Here is a 27557-nt window from a genome sequence, read left to right as displayed (position 1 = left end):
AGCTACTTTTCAGGCAATCACAGCTATGACGCGTACATTGCTCATTTCGAATGCCGTTGTTAGTGGACGCGTCTGACGCTGCTGCTGTCGACGTCGCAGCTTGATAGCTGCGGAAGTGGCGCCAGTTGCCGTTGATGTTGCCGTTGTTGTTGTTGTTGTTGTCGCTGCTGCTGTTGTTGTCATAGATATTTCCGTTGCTCTGCCAATTGTTGCTGCTTTTGCTTTTGCTTTAGCTTTTCCTTTAGCTATCGCTGCTGGTGGCGCTGCCGCTGCTGCTGCTGCTGCTGCTGCTGCTGCTGCTGCTGACGCCACTCTCTCACTATCACTGTGGCGTCTGTAGCTGAGCAGCATGCAGAGCGTCGCCTCATCGCTGGCCACAACTTGGCCAGAACGACGCTGGAACTGGCGCTGTTCGCGCTGCTGCTGTCGCAGTTGGCTCGCTGACATTTGGCCCCCTCGCTCGCCTCACGTGGCTTCACTTTCACTTTGCACTTCAAGTGGTTTGCTTTTTGCACATTCTTTTCACTCAGTTTTTATGATGATTTTGTTTTGTTTGATTTGGCGTTATTTTTATTTTTATTTTGCTTTTTCCTTTTTTCTTTGCGCTCTCCTCTGGAGCAGGTAATTTCTGTCAAACGTTGTCGCGCGCACTGATAAGCCAGCTGGGTGGCAGTTGAGGCGCGTTTTGCTCACTGCATGCCTCATTGTTTTTGTTATTGTTTTTATTTCGCCTTATCAGCTACAGCTTGACAGGGTTGCCAGAGCAATCGAACGAAACGCAGCTATAAATAGTTCCCTGGCAATTTGTCGTCGTGACATTCGCATGAATAAACATTCAAAAGGCTGCACAGAGCAAGGGCAAGGGCAAGGGCACAAGCAGGGGCAGAGGTAGGGGCAGCAGTGCGAGGCTCGCATGCCAAGTCAGTTGCTTTGTGCTTCACTCATTATAAATATATATATACTGGGTATAATGGATTTGCTGCAGATATATGTAACAGTCAGAGGATGAGGCCATAAATTTTATATTATTATTTCATATATTTATATTCTTGTTCAAGACGTTGAGCTGACTCAGTCATCTGTTTGCACGATTCCCAGAGATAAGGATATCTGAAGATTTAAATTTATAAATTTTACGGCATATTCAATTTGCTGTTCGTAGAACCCATTATGATTTTTTTTTTTAATATTTAGAGAGAAGGATAAATATAGAAATATAAATATTTCTTTTACTGTTAGCTTTTTTATAACTATAGCTCAAATACTTTAACTAAGAACAACAAAAGTTTAAATGTAGATTCTCCTTATATATTTTGCTTAATGGATTCGTCATATTGAAGTTTTTGCTACGGTATAAAATACCATTCCTATAGTACGTATAATACATGACCTTGAAATTTTTTTTTTGGCAACTCTCGAAAACTGTAAGGCCAGAACTTGTGTTGTGCACTCTAGAGATAAAAAATAGTGTAAAATTCAGCTATACAAGTCTCAAAGTTTAGGGTATCTGCTAGTCGAGTTATTGCCAGCCCAGAAGACATTGACTCGCATTTTTGCCGATGACGCTTTCACAACACTTGACGCTCAGCTGATAACGGCGTTGACTTTGGCGTTGGCGTCAACGTTGGCGTTGGCGTTGGCGCTGGCGTCTACGCTAATTAAAACTCATTTTCACTTATCGAAACGCAGAGTGAGACCAATGAGTGAGTGCGAGAATTGTCGTTAGATATGATGAACTCAACGGGAAGCACTTGGCAGCGCCTTAGCGCATTCGCCTTGGCCACAATGGCAGGCGAAGGCCTTGCAAACAATGGCAGCTCTGATAATAATGGCCATAAAGTTGGCTGGCACTAAGTAGGTCTATTCAGTGTGTCCAGACTGCAGGGGAAGAGTTGAACTGGCTAAATTCAAGGTCAATTCCATTCAAGTCTTTGTTTATGCGTTCAAAGGAAAATGGAAATTAATTATGGAAAATATGCGAAAAGTTGAGAAGCTGAACTTATTTGCAGGCATGCAAAATGAACAGTAACGTATTGTTGAAGAGCTATCCAAGCTGTGCATCAAAATATATTGAAATAAAGTTAAAGCATTCCGGCAAGAATTCCTGATGAATGCTAAATGGTTGACGCTACCTGAGGAATTTATATTACTTTGGGCGAGACGCTGAAGATGATTTGAAGTGAGAGAATATGAAATAAGTTTTTTGAATGGAATTTGTATATTAATTACTAAGCACGTCAATTAATATAAAAATAGCTCCAAGTGCCAGGAAGCAAACGTTAATAAATTGTAAAATATTTAAAAACGCAAAAAAAAAAAAAAAATAATAATAATAATAATAATATTGAAAAATACTTTTAAATACTTTTAAATAAATTAGAGGGAAAATCGTAAATAATTAATAGTTCAAACAGCAGATAAACAAACAGCAGCAGGGAAATGATTTCAGTTTATTATCTAATGCATTGCCAGTAAATTCTTCACATTTTTTCCATATACATATTATTCAAGCGTAAATAGATTTCATAGTTTCAGTCTTATTATCATATAAGTTCTTCAAATTGTTTCCATAAATTTTTCTAGCCTAAATAGATTTCATGGCAAATCTTGTATAACATTCCTGTAGCTCAGTTTTATCGATAACATAAAGAACTGCTGATGTAAAATTATCGGAAGTACTATAGCTCATATTTATCAGCTTTGGCGTGCTTGATATTTGGCATATAAATGGCTAAGAAAGTTATACAATGTCTTTCCAAATTGCATGCCAATTTAATTAATTCGACTTGACTAAATGTAGCATAACTAAGAAATCGCTTCAATAATTGATATTAATGACAAGGGGCAGCTCTAGTAGCAGCTCTGCCTTTGTCAGTTAGCTCCAGCAGCTAAAGCAAAGCTATTTGCTGCTCATTGAACATGCTGTGGGCTGCAGCGTTTGAAGGGTCGTTAAAGAGCTCGTGATTTGGCGTGGCGAATACAATTATTTCCAGTTCACACGATTCAAACACGCACAGCTGCCAACTGGCTGGCAGGAGGTTGCATGTGGCAAGTGGCAGGTGGCAGGAGGCAGGTGACAGGTGGCAGAGCCGTTGTCTGCGGAAATTAGAGTTGGCATTTTGTGGCAGCGCCGCAGCTGGCAAATTGCAATTGAAATGCGATTAACGAACGGTTTTAAGCATTCGCTTGCATAGTGCATAACTCAATTATTTAGCATAGTTGCAAATTTTGTAGGCGCACTCTGCACACATTCAGGGGCAATCGATTAGGCCAACAGTTTTTCGCTTTCAATTTGGCCGATTCTAACGGGCGGGCATTTCATAAGTCATTGCAGTCGTTGGTAGAACAATCGTTGGCACACGCGTCGTATACGTAATGCACAGACCATAAATAATGTAAAATGCGCAACGTTGTTTGGCATGCCCCAGCTGCTCGACATGCACCATTGCGTGCCGCTTGCATTGGACATGCGCTTTATTTATTTATTTCGAGCACAGCTACAGCTGATGCTTAGAACAGGAAGCAAGCACAAACAGCAAACACGCACACACACACACACACGCACACAGACTCTTGTGCAGTAAATGACATAATAATCATGTAAAATGAAATCTGCACTCGCTGCAGCTGCAGAAAAGTATGTGAAACATTGTTCGAGCGCTGAAGGTAACATGTAATGCTGTAATCATTTGGCCAATTACTGTGCATACTATGTAATAGCATAAATTTAATTACATGCAAAACTATTGCAGCAGAGCGTAATGAGCTGAGTAAGTGCAATTTTGCAAGTAAGAAATGGAGAAGAACTTTGGAAAAAAAAAATAAATAAAAGGAAAGCAGTAATAGTTACAGTAGTAAGTACTACAAATAGTAGTAATAGCAGTAGTATTAACTACTAAAATTAGTAATAGTATTACCAGTAGAAATAGTAGAAATATTGGTAAAAAAGTAGTAGTAGTAATATGAGTAACAGAATGAGTAAATAATAGAATAGAGAGTAATAGAATAATAATAATAGTAGTAGAATTGTTAAGTAGTGGTCGTAGTAATAATAGTAACAAAAGTAGTGGTGGTAGTGGTAGCAGTAACAATAGTAGCAGTAGTAGCAAATAGTACCAGCCGGAGCAAATAGTAGTAGTAGTAGCAAATAGTAGTAGTAGTTGAAGTAATAGTAATAGTAGCAGTAGCAAATAGTAGTATTAGTTGTATTAATAATATAGTAGTAGTAGTAGTAGAAAATAGTAGTAGTTGCACTAATACTAGTAGCAGCAGTAGCAAATAGTAGTACTTGTAGTAATAACAGTTGCAGCAGCTGACAATAGTAGTAGGTGTATTAATAATAGTGTCAGTCGGAGCAATTAGTAGTTGTAGTTGTAATAGTACATAGTAGTAGTAGCATATAGTAGCAGTAGTTGTAGTCGTAGTCTCTAGTTATAGTAGTAGATACAGTTGTAGGTTCTTATTGTACTATTACTTTAGTATTTCTCTAACGATAAAGTATTCGTTGACTATTCCAAACACTAAGATAATGGTTACATAAAGAAAGTCTTGCCTGAAGACTTCCTCTAACATCCTGCTATTATAACATTTCTATTAAGAGCAACCAAACTTATCGCACAGCGCTCATTTAAGGCTCAAAAGTATGTTTAAAGTTCGTCACGCCGAGGTTGACTTTGCGCACAAGATTTTTGCTACTCTCGCTGTACAAAAGTAAATATTTGCGTGCAAATCAAACAATTGCCAGGCACTTGCAGGGCTCAAACAGCAACGCACACTCACGCACACACCCATGCACAGAGTAAGAGCGAGAGTGAGAGAGAGAGAGAGAGAGAGAGAGAGGCAAAGGAGTTGAGTGTGAAAATTTGCAGTGACAGCTCCTCGCGTAATATATTTTCAATTTAAACTGATTTTATCGCATTTACCAGAAGCTGCTGCTATTGCAGCAACATTTTATAGCCAGCGCGCATTGCGACTGTGTGTGTGTGTGCGTGGCTTAGCTACATTGTTGCACATTGCGTATACGTAATATATGTTTGCGCTGCGTGCTGCAGCTACTTTGTTAGCCACCATCGGCCGTCAGCTAGCTGCAGTGTGGCAAGTACCAAGTACCAAGTAGCAAGTGGCAAGAGGCAAGTGGCAAGTGGCAAGTAGAGCAAGTGACTATATATATCTCTCTGGGTTAGCCAATGTTGCCCCAATTTGAGGTTACTTTTCTCATTATTTATTATACGTTTTACTTTTCTTCTACTTTTTTTTATTTTTTTATTGTAACTCAAAAGGTAAATATGCATTCATTCATCTTATGTGTAACTGTGAGTGTGTGTGTGTGTTAGGGGAATTTGCGTGTGTGTATGTGTGTGTGTGTGGTTTATACCTTTTGTGCGTGCTCGCTTTCAATGTGCGAGCATTGCTGCCCCCGAGGGGCAAGTTCATGGCTCTGTGGCAAGCCCTAAAAAAACGAAATCTTCTTTCAATTGCCAACTATGTGGCTGATATACATATATACTATCTATATATACATACATCTGTGTATATATTCGAGCCATTTGTGATTGGAATTGAAAAGTTTTGTTCGCAAAGAAATGTCCCTGGCTTTCATTTCAGTTTTGGGCCTAATGCAAAGATAATGGTTTCTGATTGTTCGCGATTAGATTAGAGTGGAGCCAAAAAGCTGCAATTAAGTACGGCCAATATGCATGCAATTCAATTAACTTTGGCCAATTCAATACACTTAGGCACCATCTATCAATGGAGTTGCGTTTTCATATTTCTGTGAGCGGCTCTAATTAATTGGGCGCATTGGAACCTGTTGCTCATTAGTATTATTAATGAATATTCATGAATAATGCAATCGATTAAGGCGGCTCGAAAGGACTTTAATTCAATTTTGGTAATTGCTTCCATAACTGAACACAATAAAAGGCCAACGGCCCAGCCATTGGGCTCACTTGAATGCCTTGGCATATGTTGCGGTCGGGCGCTATGGCCCATCGTTAATTGTTAACTGAAATTTTAATTAAATATTTTGACAATGACGCAAATACCGCAAATGCTTCTTCGCCTCCGTCAGGAAGACAAGAAACCTCGACGACAAATATTTAGCACACAGCTGCTTATTAGCAAGGCTTGACTTGTCTCTATGGTTGAGTGTGTGTGGGGTTACTTATGAAGGTGTAAATGTGTGTATGTGTGTGTGTGGGTGGGTGTTGCTTTTAATGAGCGCTCAGTAAATACTTAAAATTGGGTCTCAAATTGACGCCCTTCAAACTCATAAACAAGATGACACTGCCTGAAAAGTGGGCTTGACTTATGGAAGGCCTAAAAGCTATGAAATAAAAGGGTGTGAAATAATAATAGGATGAAAATGAGAGGCACAGAGGGAGTGGGAGAGGAGGATATTGAACGAGGCTGGGAGTAAGAGTGACAGAGAGAAAAAGGGAGAGATTACTGAAAAGCGATCTAAGAAGATACAAATGGATTTAGAGAGAGAGAGAGAGAGATTCAGAGAGGGAGTTATCGATAGAGAGAGATAGGAATATAGAAACTCTCTCAGATATAAGGACAGAAATTGGGAGGGAAACACAAAAAAAGAGTTTGTGAGATCAGGGGATGGTAGAGGGAGAGAGAGTGATAGAAGGAGAGATAAGGACAACATATATATACATAATATAAGTCCGATCGATATATGCTCACATCTGTGATTAAGTGGAGAAAAAATAGTTTTATAATACATGATTTCCAGTATTGCATAATAATTTAATTTTTTTGTTTGTTTTCCAAATCTACCAAATTTAATTTGATTAATTGAAACTTGATTTTTCATGTCATCATCCACTTCCAAATCTTATTTTGTTAGTTTAAGCCTGATTTATAGCCAGCTAGACTTGTGTGCAGTTAAGACAATGAATTATTGCCCTGATTAGATGACTTGTTTAGATATTATACAACATTGTGGCTCATTGTTTATCTTCCATAATGAGTTGCCATAAATTCGCTCCAAGCTTTTCCCGTTACACAATATCCATTGCCGATGCTCTTTGATACGCCATACTCGAAGACTAATTAATTAACAATTTGTTTGTTGCGTAAATTTTCCATAAATCTTACTTTTCTTGCAACTCAACACATGCAACATTTTCAAGTTCTCTTAATGACATTTTAAGCCCGTGTCATTGCGCAATTCACTTTGAGTTGTAGTGTAATGAATACATATATATATATATATCTATGTGTATGTAATGGCTGCTGTTAAGTATGTGTCTCTTCATTGCTTACCTCCCAGATGAGTCGAAAATCCTGCTGTTCGACGCGTAGCAGCTCGCAGGTTGTCTTCGTCACGACGGTGCTGTCCCTTGGCAGGTCGTGTAGTATTGATTCGCCGAATGTGGCGCCCACGCCAAGATTACACAAAGTGACGGAGCTCTGCAATGAATGAATGAGGGAAAAGGTGTGTAAAAAGGACGTCAGAAACGGGGTCTGTCTGTGTGTTAAAGAAATATAGCTGAGGGCTACAAGCTAAAAGCTGTTCAGGTTTAGTTGCAGCTGTAGATTAAACCATTTCAGTTAAGCACAGTTGGCTCTAACCCCGCCAGCCATGTTGACATTACGGCATGCGCTCGGTCTCTCTCTTTATCTGTATCTCTCTCTCCCTCTCTCTCTCTGTTTGCTAATTGCTCAATGTGCCACAATTTGCGTCAATGTTGCACAATCTTGTGGCAGATTGTTAACAAAACATTTGCTTAGCCCGACTGTAATCGCTTCATTGCACCCAAGTTTGAGCAATAAAATCTGTAACGGAAGCTGCCAACTTCTGTCAACCGGATATGTTGTGACAGAGCCTCTCCTCTCGGCATAGACCCAAAAAATGCAATTTCATTGAGAACTGCTGACACAACTTCCCCCCCATCCCAAGCCAACCCAATTGCCTCGCACAAAAGGCCTGAGCTGAGCGCCTTCTAACCGCAACATTGAAATGTCTTTCCATTTGCAAGTCTTCTGCATAGCTGCGCTTGCCTATGCTCAGTGATTGAGCTGTTGTTAGGGTAGGTGAGACTATAAAATTTTTCAATTTTTTTATACCCTGAACCCATTGAAAATGGGAAATCAGGGTATAATGGTTTTGTTAAAAGTATGTAACAGGCAGAAGGAGGCGTGGCAGACCCCACAAAGTATATATATTCTTGATCAGGGCGACGAGCTGAGTCGATTTGGCCCTGTCCGTCTGTCTGTCCGTCCGTCCGTCCGTCCGTCCGTCCGTCCGTATGTATGAACGCGTAGATTTCAGAAGATATAAGAGCTAGAGACTTCAAATTTTTTTTTAAATGTCAGTAATTACAGCGCGCATATCAAGTTTATCATTAAAAATCGCTAACTCATCCCGATCTTTTTTTATCGATAAAAAACCTTATCGAAAACCAGTTTTAAAATTATATCTTCTACACCCTTATTGCTAGAGTCTCCAAATTTTTAATGTATGCTTATATGCAATTTATACAATTTCGGTTTTTGTTAAAATTTACCCCCCACCCTTAAATTCACCCCCTCACCCTCACTTTTGTAAAAAGCGTATTTCAAATACTAGAGACTTGGGCTTTGGAATATACACACATATTCACCATATGATTACGCTCTAAAAGTTTCATTAAGATCGTATGTCTACAAAAGAAATTATTTAACAAATAAATTCTCATAATATTGCCCACACTGCAGCGCAGCCCAAGCGCAGTCGCTGCTTACTGCGCAGTTAGCAGAGCGCAGGCTTATGCGTGCATGTGGATGCATGTGTATGTATGTGTGCATAAAAGAAGTGCAGAATGATTAGGTATCAGCTTGGAGGGTTCAGGGTATCTCCTAGTCGAGCAGTCTCGACTGGAGCTTTCTTACTTGTTTAATTTATTATTTTCTATTCAAGAATATTTTTATTGCTATAAGGTTGATTCAATTTTGAAAATTAAACAATATATTCACGTAAGCAAATTTTTAAGTTTATTAAGGTTATTTTGTTTTTTGTTTTTAATTCTTTTCATTGTTAAATATTTTGTTTGAGAGTCTAAAAATAAAATGTTTGCGCTAGATAAATTAGGCAAATTCGTTTAAGTCGAAGCAGAATTTGTTTATACCCATTCTAAAATAAGTTGTTTTATATGTTCTAGCATTGATTAAACAAAGTAAAAAAAGTGAACTTTATCGTAGTATATAAAATACAATATGTAGTACGGTATTTAGAAAGGCGTTTTTATGGGCTCTTAACATGATAAGTTGCGTATTCCCATATCAGCCTTTTCTTTTCGAGAGACACTTTTATTTATTTTAATCTATTAACTAATCTTAAAAGAGATTAGATTAGACTAAGCTAGACTATATTATCTACAGAGTATCCTCTAGTGACAGAGAAAATTGAAACAAAATTGAGGAGACAGGTGAGGCAAGCAGAAGAAGTCATATACAAGAAGACATCAACAGGTCAGTTTACGAAATTTATGAATATGTATTTTCCTAGGGTATCACATGGTCAAGCACTGCTCAGTAGTGAATTTTCTCTAAATTGTTGCTAAGTTCGCATCTGTGGTTTGTGCTGTTTGCGCTCGCTGTTTGTTTTTTTTGCGTTTTCCCAGAAGACAACTTCTTGGCGCTGCCCGAGGGCCCAGCCTCATTTCAGTGGGCTTAAGTTAGGCCCTGAGACGAAAGTTGGGAGTTGGAGTGGCCTGGAATGGAGCTCTCTGAGCGCTGGGTGCTGTGTACGGCGCGCTTGGTCTGAGGCAGCGCATATAATTGGCTTAACAAGACTTACACACGACCGCAAAATTGTTAAACTCGCATTAGTCAAAGAGGCGTGTGTGTGTGTGTGTGTGTTTGTGTTTGTGTTGTGCTTGAGTTTTCTTTACAGTTATAGCACATGCAGTGGGCTATATGTTTTTATTTTATTTTTGGGGTAGAGGCAGCTACATACAATGCCACAACAGCATCAAAGACTCAAGATCCGCTATAAAACATAATTTAATTATTTCTCGGCTGTGTAATTACAATTGTTGTTATTGTTATTGTTGTCGCTTGGTCAAAATGCTGACTGCTGAATACTTTCGGCGTCCCATTTTGAAAATTTCAATTTACTTTGACTTGATTTATGGCGACTTTTGTTTTTGACAACTCAAAAAAGTATTTTCCGCTTTTGTGCGCTTTGTCGGCGCTATAAACGCTATAAATTATTTGATTGCTTTCTAATTGTTGTTTTGGGGCAAGCAAAGATGTGTTTTAGATAAGCGCGAGAACCATGGATCGTTCATATAATCGACCCACACACACACACACACACACAACATATAGAAATCCGAATCGCAGCATAAACATAATAAAGTTTGTCCATTTTACTGAGAAATCAATTTAATTGCGAATTTTAATCGTTCAAAGAACTCAAAGCGACCGGGCTATATTAATATTTGTTTATCGCAGCGCAAAGAAAGTGGAATTCATTTAATGAACGCGAAATAGTATGTTGAATGTATCGATGGGCCTTATAATAATTATTTTTATGGTTTGCAATTATAAAGCGCTTTTAAGCTCTTTGCTAAGGGTAAATGTTTCTATTGATTTTTTATACATTTGTATTTGTATTTTAAATATTTACATATGTTGAATGTTTGATATTTTGGTATTTATAACAAAAATGTTAATAAATTGTATATTTAATTTACTTTTATTTACAGAAAAATCGAAAATAAATAAAATCGGAATCTGTATAAGTGAAAATGTTGCAGCTAACATATGAATTTACAGATGGCAAAATTTTGGTAAGTAAATAAATCATTTATTATTATTTTATCACAATTTTAATAAATAATAATACTACCCTCGTTTGACTAAAACTCATTAAAATCTAGCCTAACTACTTAGTTAATCTAATTCTCTCTGGCTTTCATTTCTATATCGAATGCTGCCAATTTCCACTTGTGTCTCTTTCAACACAATTTTCCGGCGGAAAAGTCTGGCAGCATTTGATTTCGGTTGCATGGCACAAATCCGATTGAGCCAAACTGCTTCAATTTCCATTCATATTTCCATTTATTGCTTTGTTATGTTTCAGCTACAGTGCAGACCATTGTTTGGTATTTAATTGGAAATGGTTAAAGGGAGCTCAGCATAAGCTTTTGTGGGCTTTAGATAGAATTTCGATTTTAGTTTATTAAATATATTTATAATATGAAATAGTTGCATAAAGAATCAGCTTATACTCTATCCGTGCAATTTTTTCTTTTTTTTACTACAGTTGTACTATGTCTAGCTACTATAAATCAATTTCATTGACAACATTACATTATGGTATATACTATATAATAATATCTATAATGTATAGCTGTTATTTAGAAAATATCTATTCAAAAAATACTTAAAAAAAAACGACAGCTTCTCCTTGACATGCCTCTATCATTTTGTAGCGGAAACAAAAGATTTATTACATTTGATTATCTGTTTCTATTTTCCACACACACAAACACAGAGAAAAGGCGCTGACAAGCGAAATCCTTTTGTGCATAGATAAATACTTTAGCCTCGCCATGACATACGCAAAGCTCGAACTATATCGAAATGATGATGTCACCATCGACTCCACAGAGCAGAGCAGACACACTGAGCCACAGCACCACTGAACCACTGAGCACATTACGCCAAAGCTATCAAAGAAAGACTTATTTCTGTATCTCAGAAGAAAAGGAAGATACACACATTGCATTATATCTAGTATAAATATTTAACTAAAGTGTGGGCACGTACTTTTTACATATTTCTTTCTTTCTTCACTTCTGCCTCTCTTTCTCTTTCTCTTTGATTCACATAAATGCAATGCAATGTTTTACCTTTGCATAATGTCGCGTTGATTGCTCCACATTATACGTACAACTGTGACGAATTAACATTTTCTTTTTATTTATTTATATATATATTTTTTTAGCTTTCTTTTAGCTATAATAAATAAATATATATATATATTTTTACGTCTCTCTCTTGCTTGTTATTATTTTAATTTTGCAACAATTTTTCGCTTGTTTTTTGTGTCACATGCTGTAATAAATTTGTTTAAAAAAAAAACTATTCGCATGCAAATGTTTTTACTGCCGTTGTTGTTGCCTGGGTTTTTTCTGTATTTGTGAATGAAAATTTGCAAAACGTGTGCGGCGCTGCTTATGGCATAATAAAACATGCATATATAAGCATTTTTTTAGGCTAGTACTTCTAAAGCGTGCCAACAACAGCAACAGCAACAACAATGACGACGACGACGATAACAACATTTGCATGCGGCGGACACACAAATGCGGCTCATGTAACTGGCATAATATCTATTATTATGAATTCTTTTTGGTTTTCATTTTGGCTTTTTAGCGCGTACCACTTTCGATTTATGGCCATAATTGTTTTTTGGCCAGCCATAAAAGTAAAACAGAAATTTTGTTTGAAAAACACGCGCTGCGAGATGTGCTCAACAAGTTGTGCAACCGCACGTTGTCGCGTCGCAAGCTGAACTGAATTGGAGTTGGCTGTTGAAGTCGTCACACGGCTGACTTTAAATTAGCGCCCAGATGTACAGGTGTGCAGGTGTGCAGGTGTGTCTGTGTGAGTGTGTATGCCTTTGTCTGCTGCTTTATGCAACGCCGCTGAAGTGTGGCAGCAACAGTCTGCCGTGTGGCGTGTCGCGAATTGGAGCAGCCACAGTCGCAGCCTCAATCAGCCATGCAAAATACGCGTATCTCATGTCATGTAATGGTCAGCCAGAGCTACCACCGCCTGCAGCTAACAAAGTTGTCAACACAAAAATTTCAGCTCTGTTTACTTTGTGGCAGTTCTACCTCTCCCTGCTCCGCTCTGCTCTGCTCTGCTCTGCTCCTATTGTTGCTGCTTTCACTGCGGCAGCTGCGCTACTTCAGCAAGCAAATGCAATTAATCCATTGACACAAGGCGGCTGGGCGCTGGGGGGAGCTGTAGTAAATTCCACCTACAGCCAATTGGCCAAATGCCCAACTGCTGAGCTGAGCCACATGCCTGGCCTGGCCAACAACACTTCCGTCTCTGGCAGCAACTGTTGCTACCAGCTGCGAACTGCTGTTGCTTGTTGTCGCCGTAGTAGACTTGCAACTAATTTTGCTGCTGCCCTGTGGCTAAGGCAATAGTCATGATTGTGTTGTCTGATGCGTTCACTCTAATCGAAAATTGAATATGAAATGCATTTGCTCTGCCCCCAAATGCCTACACCGTGCAAAAGTTCAAGGACAGAAGTTTAAACAGTTTTGAGGGAAATGCAATAATTGTGTGAAAAAGAAGAAATCAAAATTAGTTTAGTAATTTAATAAATATGTTTCGCATTTATATAATATGAGATTTATTATAATTTAATTTATTTATTTAATTAGTATATTGTCAATAATTTTTGTTTTACGAATTTGTTTATTATTAGCTATTTTTATCTTTTGAATAATTTTTATTTCCTTATTTTTGATATTTTTTGTTTTAATTTAAATATACTTATTAATATTTTTTTCTTAAATATTTATTTATATATATTTTATTGAATTTACCAATTCCTATTATTTAAACAATTTTATTTTGTATTATTTATTTTTAAATATTTTTTGATTTATTTATTATTCGATTTATTGCTTATTAATTTTGTTCATAAGTATATTTTTTATTACAAATCAATTTAGATATTTTCTGTGCTTCAAAATTGAAGACTTTTTAGTTTTGTTTTAGTTTTGAATAAGCTTTCCAATATCTTCAGTTTTTTAAATTTTTTATCAAACGTATTTTCTCTCTCAATTATTAAGTTATTTTTTAAAGTTATTTCACTTTGTATTCTTTTCTTTATATATTGAACAATGCTTTCATTCGTTGCAGATTAACATACTTGTCCGCAAATATTCAAATAATGAACGCAGTTTTCTCACAGTGTAATTGACAACGTACATTGCAAATAGTAAAACACCCCCAACTCCCACTTCAATTGAGCATTGAACCCACTAGCAGCAACTGAGTAAATGTGATTAAGCAACTGTTAATTAAGCAACTGTTTCTGGTATTCGACTTATGCGAAGGTGTTGCCAATGTTAAGGTTGAATAACCTGCCCTCTTCACAGCTGCTGCCTGCTACCAGCTGCCTGCTCATTGCGCTTATTTGATTTATTTTTCAATTCGCTTTTTTACTCCCTAACTGGCAAGTGCGTTGTGGGTTCAACACAACCAACTTGAGACTAGTAATTAATTTGGTTTCAGTCAGTGTTTTGAGTGAAGTTGGAGCGCAGGTCCAGAAAGCAAGTCAATGACTGTTCGCAATGAGTAAGCAGTGGCTTAAGCATTTCACGAACGGATCGCGTGTATCCATAAGATACTCACAATCCATACAAATTAGTATTTGCATAAGCAGCAACGAAATGGCTTTAAACCGTATTTTGTTTAACAACAAACACGTGAATAACATGTGCCGTGAGCATGTTAATTATTCAGTTGATTTATTCAATGCGCTTAATTATTTATTCCTGTTTTTCCTATTGATTTTTTATTTGCATTTCATTCGCTGTTGATTAATTAATTAAATATTGAGAATAAACTCAAAAATAAAATTTTTGTTAAAAATAGAAAACAAATTTCATTTAACATATTTTTTTTTTCATTTGAATATTTATTTATTGAAATTTTTAATTTTCATTTTTTTTTATTTTATAGATGAAAAGAATATATATAGTGCAACATTTTTAAATATTTTAATTTTATTCATTAAAAATTTTTGAATATGCTCGACTAAAAAATACCCTGAAACCTTTAATTTTGTTATAAAATTTTAAAAATTTTGTTTTTGACTTGGCTGAATAAATAGATATACATGTTTATTAATAAATATTATATTCTTCCATTAAAAGACTCCTCTTTTTGTGACCCAACTTAGGGTATCTGCAAATCATTTAGCTGATTTGCACCAACAGCAACTATTTTAATGTTTGTGACCAGCGCAAAGCGTGTGAAAAACGTTTTTAATGACATTTTTAGCTGAGCCGTTAGAATATGACACAATTAATAGAATATTTCCACGCCTTTGGGACAGAGTAATGCAGCTTTTTTTTTTTTTGTTTTTTGCAGCTCTTTGCACATGCCTCATTTTCCACGGGGTTGCATGTTCCGCTGATATTAGATAAAAACATGATGAAAACAGAAACACTTTATCTTCTCATGCATAATTAAAATGCGAGTTTAATGTGGAGAGAATTTTAAATAGTTTGATTTACGCAGACGTGACCTGAATTTTAAGAATATTTCCACCAAATTGACTTTGGCATGGGAAATGTGCAGTGCTATATACATACGTACATATATATACATATGTACATTCCCTGCACATGCATTGATTTCTATATATATGTATATGTATTTATTTACATACATGTATTTGTATTTGTAGGGAATTTAATGCTCATGTGAGAGTATTTCGGCTAGTGGAAGATGCTTTAAAGCATTCGGTGCCAATTCGAATGAAAATAACTAAAATAGTTCAAGCGTGAAACGCTGAACAGATAAAATGCCAAAATGGAAAAGAACTTTGTTTTTTCTTTACGTTTTGATAAAAGTTCGTGGAGCTTAACATGCAAATACCAGATCTGAGATAATAAAATTACACAGAAAATGAGAAAATGTTTTATAGGTAAAGTGAGCGAGAAAGCAGAGCATCAATGATATATATAAAAAAAAAAAAAAAATAATATTAAGGTAACTTTTTCAATGATTTTCTTCTCCGCTATTTTTACTATTTGCAAATCCAACTGCGAAAGTTCTATGCGAAGTTCAGAAAACTTAAAACAGCTGTAGCTGGCACTTAAATCAATATAGAAATCTTATTTTATTCAATATCTATCATAGCAACAAGCAACCGACAGGCAATCAAAAATTTGTGATAACCTACTGATTACAGATAGTATAATCTAACTATCTAAACAGCTCTTGAGGCTTAACAATTTAATTGTTGTGACTGCAAAAACAAAACAAAGATAGAAACAGTTTGTTATCAGAGAGTCTTATCAGCTGAAGTGGTTTAAAGATCTTACAAATGCTTCGAGTTTCTACTGCAGAAGCCATTTGTATTTATAGAGGGTATTAATGAGTCCGTTCACACCACAAGTTTCGCATTTAATTATGTGTTATATTCGAAAAAAACACTCTCATTTACATAAATACAGATGCCATATGTCATTAAGAATCATGCGTGTTTATATAAACATGTATGACCGCATCGCCAACTATTTTGTCATCTGATAACACGGTCCAGAACACATTTACATATTTCCACCTAAACACGCTCAACTCGCAAGTGAATACCGCCAACTGTGCCCAATACAAACGATTTGGGATCATATGTAAGGGGTATATCAGTCTTATTGCAAACTGTGAACTTGAAGTTCCTTATCAGTTGGGCCAGACCAATTCGTGTTTGCATTTGGCCGAAACGCATTCCCACACAATTTCTGGGCCCATCCCCAAAGGGCAGCCACTCAACAGAATCACGAGCTGCCACCTGTTCGGGCGAGAATCGTTCTGGATCGAACTTCTCTGGTTCGGGATAAAGGTCTTCATCCCGATGATAGGCAGCGGCAGGAAGAATGATCTGTGTTCCCTTCTCTATGACATATTTGGGATGACCAGGTACCACATAATCATTAAGTGCTTTCCTCTCCAGGAAAGGCACCAGAGTGTACAGTCGGAGGGTTTCTGTTAACGATATCATGACTTAGTTGAGCTCCCTTTAAAGCCGAATAGAGCGGTCTTACCAGAAATAACCTGATCCAAGTATCGCATGGCCTTAACGCATTCATAGGTCAGTTTTCCATCGTGTTGCTGCAGTACTTCTTGAATATCTTCCCTTAGTCTGTCCTGAATGTCTGTGTGTTGGGCCAGTTCATAGAGAGCGTAGGTCATGGTTGATGAAGAGGTCTCGAAGCCAGCCAGGTAGAAGACAAACACCTGTGCTGCCAGCTCTCCAACTTCCAATCCTGAGACTACCTCACCGTTATCCATTGTAAAACTTCCCTTCTGCTTCAACTCGATGAGCATCTGCATAAAGTCGTTGCGTTTGATGCTTTCTCTTTCTCTAAGTGCAATGGTTGCTTTAACTAGTCCCATAAAGAACTGATGGACGTCTTCTGGAACCATGCGCATTCCCAGTTTTCTTGCCAAATTCGGAAAACTAAACTGAAACGCAGTTAAGATAACTCCATGGCGCATTTCAACAAGAGATTTACTGGCCATTTTGCGGAAATCTGTGTCAGGATTACGAAGCGTATTGCACTCGATGCCGAAAGCACAAGTGCCAATGACGTCGGTTGTGAAGCGTGCCATCAGATCCTTGATTTCAATGATGGCTCCTCCAGTCTTAGCTGGGACTTTTTCCATTATGATCTTTACAAATTCCTCGGACACCTTGATGACAGTTGGGAACATGAACTTCATCTTGCCGGATGTAAAAGTGGGTGAAAGTTTCTGGCGCATTATTTTCCATCTCTTGCCGTCCAAATTGAATAGATTTCCAGTGAGGGGATCGTCGCGTTCGTTATGGAACTGTCCACGATCGGTGAAGTTAGTAAAGTCTTTAATCAAAACGTTCTTTGCCAATTTAATGTCCATAATGAAAGCGCTTCGTCTTTGCAGGAAACTAAAACCCACAAAAGGATGACCACTTTTCCGGAATTTCATGTAGTAATCTCCCATTATTTCATGGACTATACGGTTCCTCCTAAATCCGATCATGTTTCCGTACACTGGATGTGGAGGATCCCCGTTTCTTCCAATAGTTCATATTGTAGTACAAAAAATATGCAACTAATGTTGATACAGCAGTCAGCAAATATATAAAAAACAACATTTTGACTTCAGCTCTCGACAACTTCTATTCCAACACTGAGCTCGATCGACGAAATGGACTGGTTATCTATTGAGTTTTGTTTTCTGTATAAAAGCGATCTGGTTCTACTAATATACATTTGTTATGAATTTAAAAGTCCAGATAGTAGTAATTGACGAGCTTCACACAGTTTCATACACTCAGTTAACTGTTTTTGTTTATAAAATTGTATGGAAAACTTTCGCAAAAGCTTTGGCTTTGAGCTTTATTTAAAACATAACTTAATGAAATCCCAAACCGGAATTCAGAGCAAATAAAGCTCAGCCTCAGAAGCCAGCTCAAATAGTCTCATCTGTACTACGATGCCTATTAAAAGTTGGTTTCACTTTATTTAACTTATACGTCATACAGATTTTTATTTCAATTAAATCCCAAGTTTAATGACTTTTTGTATCGCAAATTGTGTTTCAAACACGTTTGGCACGCAAATAAATTCCACCAATAGTGCCAAGTACAAGTGATTTCGGATCATATGTAAGAGGTATATCAGTTTTATCACAGACGCTGAACTTGAAGTTCCTTATAAGCTGGACTAGCCCAATTCGTGTTTGCATTTGGCCGAAGCGCATTCCCACACAATTTCGGGGCCCATCCCCAAAAGGCAGCCACTCAACAGAATCACGAGCTGCCACTTGTTCGGGCGAGAATCGTTCTGGATCGAATTTCTCTGGTTCGGGATAAAGGTCTTCATCCCGATGATAGGCAGCGGCAGGAAGAATGATCTGTGTTCCCTTCTCTATGACATATTTGGGATGACCAGGTACCACATAATCATCCAGTGCTTTCCTTTCGAGGAAAGGTCCAATAGTGTATAGCCGAAGGGTTTCTATTAAAGCAAATGCACAACGTAATTACTACTTCTCTAAGCACTAGCTGTTTGAGCTCACCAGAAATAACCTGATCCGCATATTGCATGGCTTTTATACATTCGTAGGTCAGTTTTCCATCGTGTTTCTGCAGAACTTCTTGAATATCTTCCCTTAGTCTGTCCTGAATGTCTGTGTGTTGGGCCAGTTCATAGAGAGCGTAGGTCATGGTTGATGAGGAGGTCTCGAAGCCAGCCAGGTAGAAGACAAACACCTGAGCTGCCAGCTCTCCAATATCCAATCCCGTGACTACTTCACCATTATCCATTGTGAAACTTCCCTTCTGCTTTAACTCGATGAGCATCTGCATAAAGTCGTTGCGATTAATGTTTTCCTTCTCTCTGAGTGCAATGGTCTCTTTCACCAATCCCATAAAGAACTGATGAACGTCTTCTGGAATCATGCGCATGCCTAGTTTTCTTGCGAAGTTAGGAAAACTGAACTGAAATGCAGTCAGAATAATCCCATGTCTCAGCTCAGTAAAAGACTTTTGACCCATTTTACGGAAATCTGTGTCAGGATTACGAAGAGTGTTGCATTCAATGCCAAAGGCAACTGTGCCTATAACGTCGGTGGTGAAGCGTGCCATCAGATCCTTGATTTCAATTATGGCTCCTCCAGTCTTAGCTGGGACATTCTCCATCATTACCTCTACGAATTCCTCGGACACTTTGATGACTGTGGGGAACATGAACTTCATCTTGCCAGACGTGAATGTGGGCGACAGCTTCTGACGCATTTCCCTCCAACGTTTGCCATCCAAATTGAATAGATGTCCAGTGAGGGGATCGTTGTGCTCATTGTGGAACTGTCCACGATCGGCAAAGTTCGCGAAATCCTTAATGAGAATATTCTTTGCCAGTTTGGTGTCCATAATGAAGGCGCATTGCTTCTGAATAAAGGTGAAGCCCACAAAGGGATGTCCACTCTTTCGGAACTTGTTGTAGTATCCTATCATGATCTCGCTAAGCGTGTGAGTTTTTCGGAATCCGACAGCATTTCCATAGATCGGATGTGGCGGATCTTGAGGAATTCCGCGGCGTTTCCAATAGGTCATTTGTTGGTGTACCAGGTATACCAGCAAAGCTGATATAGCGCTCAGCAAGTATATTAAGAAGAACATTTCGTGACCCGCTCTCAACGACTTCCACTCAAGCACTGTCCGAATGCAAAGCAATCTGCTGGTATTATATTCGCTCTCTCGCTCACTCTCCCTCTCGTTCTTGTTTCTTACAAACAGCTTATATGATAATTTGTTGTTTTCATATCTGTATTTATATGTAGTCCAAGAAATCGTTCTCAAAGAGTCGTATAAATGGCTAGACTCTCAGTTAATGTGTTATTTGTTGAAAAGATGAACAGAATTTGAGCTATAAGAGTTGAGTTCTCAAACGAAATCAAGAGTGGAAAGTAGTCGGAATAAAACAAGTATTCACAGCTAATGCATTGATGCATATTTGATTCATTTCAAATACAACCCAAAAAGGTCACCGGGCTCATTTTGACTCTAAGCACTCCCAAAGGGTAATAATTGGGGAAATTTCTTCCCAGATGTAAATAACGTTTTCTGGTTTAATTATCACATATATTACAAAAATAAATCTTAAAAGATATGCAAATTTAAAGTTTATACAACTAGCCAGATCTGTTTGATTGGCACGGCAAAGCAATGAAATTCTTTGGCAAATCCAATGTAAGCAACTCTGGACGTCTTTAAAAGAATTTACATTCAATTCTAAACACGTTCGACGCGCAAGTAAATGCCTCCAATAGTGCCTATTATAAGCGATTTAGGATCATATATAAGGGGTATATCAGTCTTATCGCAAACTGTGAACTTGAAGTTCCTTAGCAGTTGGGCCAGACCAATTCGTGTTTGCATTTGGCCGAAGCGCATTCCCACACAATTTCTGGGCCCATCCCCAAAGGGCAGCCACTCGACAGAATCACGAGCTGCCACCTGTTCGGGTGAGAATCGTTCTGGATCGAACTTCTCTGGTTCGGGATAAAGGTCTTCATCCCGATGATAGGCAGCGGCAGGAAGAATGATCTGTGTTCCCTTCTCTATGACATATTTGGGATGACCAGGTACCACATAATCATTAAGTGCTTTCCTCTCCAGGAAAGGCACCAGAGTGTACAGTCGGAGGGTTTCTGGTAACGATATCATGACTTAGTTGAGCTCCCTTTAAAGCCGAATAGAGCGGTCTTACCAGAAATAACCTGATCCAAGTATCGCATGGCCTTAACGCATTCATAGGTCAGTTTTCCATCGTGTTGCTGCAGTACTTCTTGAATATCTTCCCTTAGTCTGTCCTGAATGTCTGTGTGTTGGGCCAGTTCATAGAGAGCGTAGGTCATGGTTGATGAGGAGGTCTCGAAGCCAGCCAGGTAGAAGACAAATACTTGAGCTGCCAGCTCTCCAATATCCAATCCTGTGACTACTTCACCATTATCCATAGTAAAACTTCCCTTCTGCTTCAACTCGATGAGCATCTGCATAAAGTCGTTGCGATTAATGTTTTCCTTCTCTCTGAGTGCAATGGTCTCTTTCACCAATCCCATAAAGAACTGATGGACGTCTTCTGGAATCATGCGCATGCCCAGTTTTCTTGCCAAATTCGGAAAACTAAACTCAAATGCAGTTAGGAGAACTCCATGTCGCATTTCGGTGAAAGATTTCTGGCCCATCGTACGGAAATCAGTCACTGGAGTACGAAGCGTGTTGCACTCGATGCCGAAAGCACAAGTGCCAATGACGTCGGTGGTGAAGCGTGCCATCAGATCCTTGATTTCAATAATGGCTCCTCCAGTCTTAGCTGGGACATTCTCCATCATTACCTCTACGAATTCTTCGGACACTTTGATGACTGTGGGGAACATGAACTTCATCTTGCCAGACGTGAATGTGGGCGACAGCTTCTGACGCATTTCCCTCCAACGTTTGCCATCCAAATTGAATAGATGTCCAGTGAGGGGATCGTTGTGCTCGTTGTGGAACTGTCCACGATCGGCAAAGTTCGCGAAATCCTTAATGAGAATATTCTTTGCCAGTTTGGTGTCCATAATGAAGGCGCTTTGTTTTTGGATGAAGGCGAAGCCCACAAAGGGATGTCCACTCTTTCGGAATTTGTTGTAGTATTCAATCACCAGATCGTTGAGCACGCGTGTCTTTCTGAACCCGACGACATTGCCATAGATGAGATGTGGCGGCTCCTGAGGTATTCCCCGGCTCTTCCAGTAGTTCATGTTGCGGTGCAGCAAGTACACCAGCAAAGCTGATATGGCGCTCAGCAAGTATATGATAAACAACATTTTGTGTTCAGTTCTCTCTGACTCGGTGGCAAAAACTGATCGCTGCTGGGAGGGCCGCAGCGTATTTTATGCCGATTGTTTGTAACTCAGCATGAGTTGCTATATTTCGTTTGTTTTGATCGGCCTGAAACTGCTAGTCATACTGATGCCGCAGTTGAGTCAAGTGTGTGTTCAGCGATAGCTGTTATTATCAGGCGAACTGGCCACTAACCTGTAATGTTTAACAAATACTAGTTAGAGGAACCCAGCAGGTTGTCCCCGGTAGGCAGCGGCCTACATAACAGCAGCATCGCATTAGCATGCGAGAGTGATAAGGGGAGAATACGAATTACCGACTTAACTGATATTTAAAGTATATCCAGGTCTTCGAAGCGAATCTTTTCAGTATTTTTATCTTGTTCATACGCACATTAAAAATAAATACCCCATCCCATCCTATTGGACTTAAAATTTCAGCTTTTTTCAAGCCAAATAGTTTGTAATGCTTTTCTTCTATCCAGAGTGAATTTACTATATATATCTAAAATTATTAAAATGTGATCTATGTTTTTTTTTTAATGCAAGTATGTATGATTATTATTTTAAGTTTATTCTGTAATTTTTTTAAAATTTGTTTTCATATAATATATATAAAATTATGAGGCAAAGGCTTGCTCGCCTTCTCTCGCTGTCTGTCTTGGCTGGCTAATCAGCGTCTTGTGATTTGTAATAACTGTAATAGCATTTGTAAACTTATTCCATTCATAATGTAGGAGCACTCTAATGGAATGAATCTAGGGATAACTGTTATTATTTGATGTCACCTAAGTGATTATAAATTCTCTTTTCACAGCTCGCTTTAACAGTGTGAAGTGCTTACTCAACTTTGCTTTCAAAGCAAACGCAATTATTGGCACTGTGCGTTGCTTAAAGCTGCTCTCTCTGCAGCTCTCACTCTCTCTCTCGCTCTCTTTCTGTGTATGTGAGTGTCCTTTTGCTGTCCATTATGGTTTCGTCCTTGTGGACTGCGGCTGACAGCAACAGGCGGACTTAAGCGCTGCAATCGCGCTACCAGCAAATATTTTCCAGTTGACGTTTATTTAATTATGGGCATTGAGTGCAAGTGTAAGTGTGTGTGTGTGTGTGATATTAAAAATGACATTTAAGAGATGTGTGTGTGTGTGCCTTATATATTTAACACCTGTCCATTAAAATGAATTTCCCTTTGTTGTTCTTTCAACATTCTTTAAAGCTGACCTTGAGCTGCTCCCAGCGAATCATGTGAATTTTATGGCTATATGGCCAAACAAAGGGAATATATGATAATAAAAAGTCAGTCAAGTACGAGATGAAGAGCGGGCGCACTTCTTCTTCTTCGCCTTGCTCTTAAGCATAATGAATGCATGAGCTGAAACAAAAAGTGGAATGCATTATTTCAACACAGTCAGGTGCTGTGGTGCCCACAAAAAAGCGTAGATTGGGAAGGGGAAGGGGGAGGGGGAGGGGGAGACTGCACTTATGCGCTAAATAAAAATGCAAATCTAAATGTAACATAAGAGCGCGCACTATATGCGGGCTCAAATCTGCAGAAGCAGCACAAAAGAAAACCTCGTCAACTGTGTGTGAAGGGCGTGTGCTGGGAGTGCTCGACTAGCGTTTACCCTGTAGCAATATTTAAGTAGACTTATCGATTAGATTTGAGCCTAATTTATATAATTTTAGGATATCTTTGCCCATGCTATATCCTAATGACAACTTAAAATATGAGGCAAATCCTAATCAAGCTGATTTTCTTGATTGCTAATAATAATTTAATATTTAACAATATTCAAGCTATTATTTGCTTAGCTCTTAAGCAAATGTATTTACATTTTACAACAATATTTACAAAGAAAATCGATATATACCAAAGTTCCTGTTTTTATTTAAAATTTTTATTCATTAAAAAATCAGAATATAAGATTAGCCTTCATATATTATAGAAGGCTAACTATATATTGTTGGGAGTATAAATACATATAAATATATATACTTTTCCTCTAGACTCTTCACTCTCAATGCTTCAATCTTTCATTGGAGCTACTTTTGAGTGTGGGGCTATACTCGCTAGTTTCTTTAAGTACAGGGTAAACATTCAGCATCTGCTTCAAATGTATCCGCATTTACATTGGGGCATCTTTATCTACAAATGCAACTGCAACTGCTGCTGCTACTGCTACTGCTACTGTTTCTCCTGCTGCTGCTCCTCCTCCTGCTGCTGCTGCCGCTGTCAGTCAGCTGTGCAGCTGATTTGTTGCTACCTTCTTGTGTTGTTGTTGACTGGATTGCTGTCAAGGTGACAGCAAGCAGACAAACAATTGCTCCCAACTATTCTTTCAGCCCGAGTCAGCACGGCCACACCCCCTTAATGCTAAAAAAATACACACACAAAAATAAAAAAAAAAAAAAATGAGAAAAGAAAAACACGTTTGAGCTGAGCGGCATTGCTAATTACGCCAGCGCAGGCTCCAGCATCTTGGGAATTCATGTAAACAGGCAGCTAATTGTTTGCTCACAGCTCGGAGGCGAGCTGAGACTGTTTGGAGGTGTTAAGCCCGCAGCGAAGACAGCTCTTTTAAATGCAAATGCCAGAAAAAGGGTCCAACGTCTTAGCCCTAGACAATTCAAGGTGTGTGTGCTCCGTCTGAGTGAGTGACTGACTGAATGGTTGACTGTCTTTAAACCTGTAACTCTCCCTCTCCCTCTCTCTGTTGCATAAATTAGTTTTGTTTGTGTCTGGCAGCTACCCCCGAGCAGTCAGTTTAAACAAATTGTGAATTGTGAATTGTGAATGGGGAGTAGTGCGCATTTCCTGTATGCTGAAGATGCGATATATGAGTGAGGCTAGAGTGCGAGTGTGTGTGTGTGTGTGTGTGCGTGTGTTGACATAACGACGTGACAGCAGCCAAGACAGTGCCACATTATGTAAATTTCAAAGCAAAATCACAATAAGAAATCCACATCATGTAAGCAGAGCTGATTACCCATTTCGACTCAAAGGCAAAGGCAACGGCAAAGGCTCAAGGACAGGCCAATACCTTTTTTACGACTAAAGACACCCACACATGCATACACACACCCACACACTCACGCCTAGCTACTGCAGCTGGCAACGACAAATGCTTAAGGTAAATCCAACTCAAGTCAAGTCGTCCAATTGTTGCTCAAATTGGATGTGCGTTGCTTTTGTCAATAACAACAAAAATAACAATAAAGTAAAAAAGAAAATACATCAAGCCAAAAGTAAAATATGAAAATTTGTTGTGCGTGTACGTTTACTGTTTGAATTGAATGTAATTTCTTTCTCTCTCGCCTTTCCTCTCTGTCTCTCTCTCTCACTCTCCCTCTCCCGCTCTCTCTCTTTCTCGCTATTTCGTCAATTGCATGCGCCAAGCAGTCAGGCAGCCAAATTGATGTCAGCTTCCTTCCGATTGCCTCTGACTGATATGCCCAATCATAATCAGGCGACTGTGTGCTCGGAAGCCAGCTAACTTTAGATGAATGTAACATAAAACAAAATTGAATATGTGAGAGAGCTTGCATTTAATCGTTAGTCTTTGGGGATTTCTATGCAATTTATTTTGAAATTTTAAATATTGAATAGAAAGTTCATTGAATTTTGAATATGAATTGATTTGCTTTAATTTTAATTTATTTGACCATAAAGCTTTCTAATTGATTATTTTAAAGACTACTGAAAGTAAAAATAATCTTATGGATTCTATGTATTTACGATCGTGCTTAGTTAGCTAGAGAGTTTGCATCTGTTTATAAAAACGAATATACGTAAAAAGCTCATTAATGCTTAAAGTTTTTTTTATTTGTGGTATATTAATCCTTTATTTGTAGTATATTGATCCTTAAACGATAAAGCTGCTTTCAACAATTTCTAACCGCAGCTTACATTTAAAGACCTGTATCCTTGATTTAATCAAAACGATAACTCAAATTGCTGTACTCTTCTGTAAAGTTCACCTTCAACGTTTATTCGTAATATCTATAAATAACTTGAACATTAACATTGCATATTTCATGCTTTGCTTCGCTCTGTCGCAAAACGTTTTATCTGTCGCTTAAGTCCCACGTCTTAGCCGCTGCCGTTGGGGGCATTAGGTATTAGGAAGCCGCCTGATAACGAATTCACAACTTTCGACATTTATAGCCTTCCAGAATGAAGAGTAGCTATTTTTAAACGCTGCGCGCCAGAGCAGATAATTAGCTGCCAAACTTTTTTTCTCGTTTTTTATCTACATACATTATTTTTACCTTGTGCTGCACGAGTGGCCGCAGGATATGCTGTGGCTATAAAATTGTCAGGATGTGAAATGAATGCGGCAGCAGCTGTCGCTGTCGCTGTGGCAGTCGCTCAACTTGTTGCCTGACAAGTTCATCGAACAAAATGCTGATTGATTTTCACACTCACAGAAAGAGAGAGAGAGAGAGAGAGTGAGAGTGAGAAAGAGAGTGATGTATTTGGAAGCAGCTTTGATTGTTTGACATTGGAGACAAGCATGCGAATTGGTATGACGCATGGCATTCAGTGAGTGGCGCCAGGCAGCCAATGCGGCGGCTACTTAATATTGATTTAATGCCAATTCCATGGGAACAATGCAACAGCCCTGTGACATATAGATTATTTATGAACTGTTTTGTTCCTCATACGATTCCATAAACTGATTGACATATTCATTGAGCAGCAAGCGAAATTGCAATAAAACAGCCAACTTGATGAATGATTGACTGACTGAGTGACTGAGTGAGCGAGTGAGTGAGTGAGTGGCAGTAGTACGTAGTTCATGGTCATTTAATATGCTGCACAAATTGCTTAGTTGACCCAGTGGGCTGGTTTTAACCGAGCTAACTCCAGACCGGACATTCGCTTGACAAATGATGATTTATGTTGCAGTCGAGTCAGCAGAAAAACACGAAAGATGGGGAAAAAATAAAAGACATGGCCATCAGACACTGTATACACTGTACCTTTTACGATGCTACAATGTGAAGCGGAGCAAACTTCTGGGTTATTGGGTGATAAAAATTTCGATTTTAAATTTTCAAGTCACAAAAGCGAAAGCCGCGTGTGCGCTCGATAAAACTGCTCGGCCTCTGCCAGGCATAAAATGGAGAACAAAAATATGAAGAAATTCTAAAAAAGAGGCTAAATTGCAGGCAGAGGGCAGCAGATTGAGCAAGGGCTTAGGCAAATAGTTACAAAGTCATTTAAAATGAATTATTTGCATACAGCAGAAGGGAAAAGTTGACCACAATTGTGCGAGCAGGACGCTAAATACTCTAAAAGAAAATTTTAGTATTGTTTTGAAAATTTTTGAAGAAATTTCAGCTGAGTGAAAAAAAAAACACGTTTATTTATCTATATATATAAAAGAAAGTTGTGTAAAAGTGAAGACTGCTTATAACTTGATTTG

At 38.4% G+C, this 27557-nt stretch overlaps 3 protein-coding genes and 1 pseudogene across 12 annotated transcripts in view; all 4 read right to left on the bottom strand.

The window, feature by feature from the left end:
- Nucleotides 1-27557, bottom strand: part of Epac (Exchange protein directly activated by cAMP) — a 71592-nt gene that overhangs the window by 16151 nt on the left and 27884 nt on the right. For 4 of the 9 annotated variants that reach the window (XM_089470743.1, XM_089470745.1, XM_089470744.1 and 1 more), the window contains one exon: nt 7276-7422. In XM_089470743.1, coding sequence (XP_089326869.1) covers nt 7276-7422 — 147 coding nt within the window. The other 5 variants (XM_089470748.1, XM_089470751.1, XM_089470747.1 and 2 more) reach the window with 5 other exon arrangements.
- Nucleotides 14198-18073, bottom strand: LOC149268451 (cytochrome P450 6a2-like; annotated as a pseudogene). Its single transcript, XR_016270380.1, has 2 exons — nt 16803-18073; nt 14198-16743 (listed from the first exon to the last, which is right to left on the bottom strand). The product of XR_016270380.1 is annotated as a cytochrome P450 6a2-like (transcript).
- LOC149268450 (cytochrome P450 6a2-like) lies at nt 18242-19960 on the bottom strand. The gene is made up of 2 exons (XM_089470771.1): nt 18820-19960; nt 18242-18758 (listed from the first exon to the last, which is right to left on the bottom strand). The coding sequence occupies exons 1-2, from the start codon at nt 19919-19921 to the stop codon at nt 18340-18342; spliced, it is 1521 nt and encodes a 506-aa protein (XP_089326897.1). The 5' UTR covers nt 19922-19960; the 3' UTR covers nt 18242-18339.
- On the bottom strand, nt 20353-22168 carry LOC108616574 (Cytochrome P450 6a2). Its single transcript, XM_018011863.2, has 2 exons — nt 21012-22168; nt 20353-20952 (listed from the first exon to the last, which is right to left on the bottom strand). Exons 1-2 carry the CDS (start codon nt 22111-22113, stop codon nt 20534-20536), a joined length of 1521 nt encoding a protein of 506 aa, XP_017867352.2. The 5' UTR covers nt 22114-22168; the 3' UTR covers nt 20353-20533.

The sequence above is a fragment of the Drosophila arizonae genome, chromosome 5 (genome assembly GCF_054131065.1).
Source record: "Drosophila arizonae isolate 15081-1271.41 chromosome 5, UAZ_ARI_1.0, whole genome shotgun sequence".
Classification (NCBI taxonomy): Eukaryota; Metazoa; Arthropoda; class Insecta; order Diptera; family Drosophilidae; genus Drosophila; species Drosophila arizonae.
The sequence above is the reverse complement of the archived record's forward strand: the minus strand, read 5'-3'. Positions and strand labels throughout refer to the sequence as shown.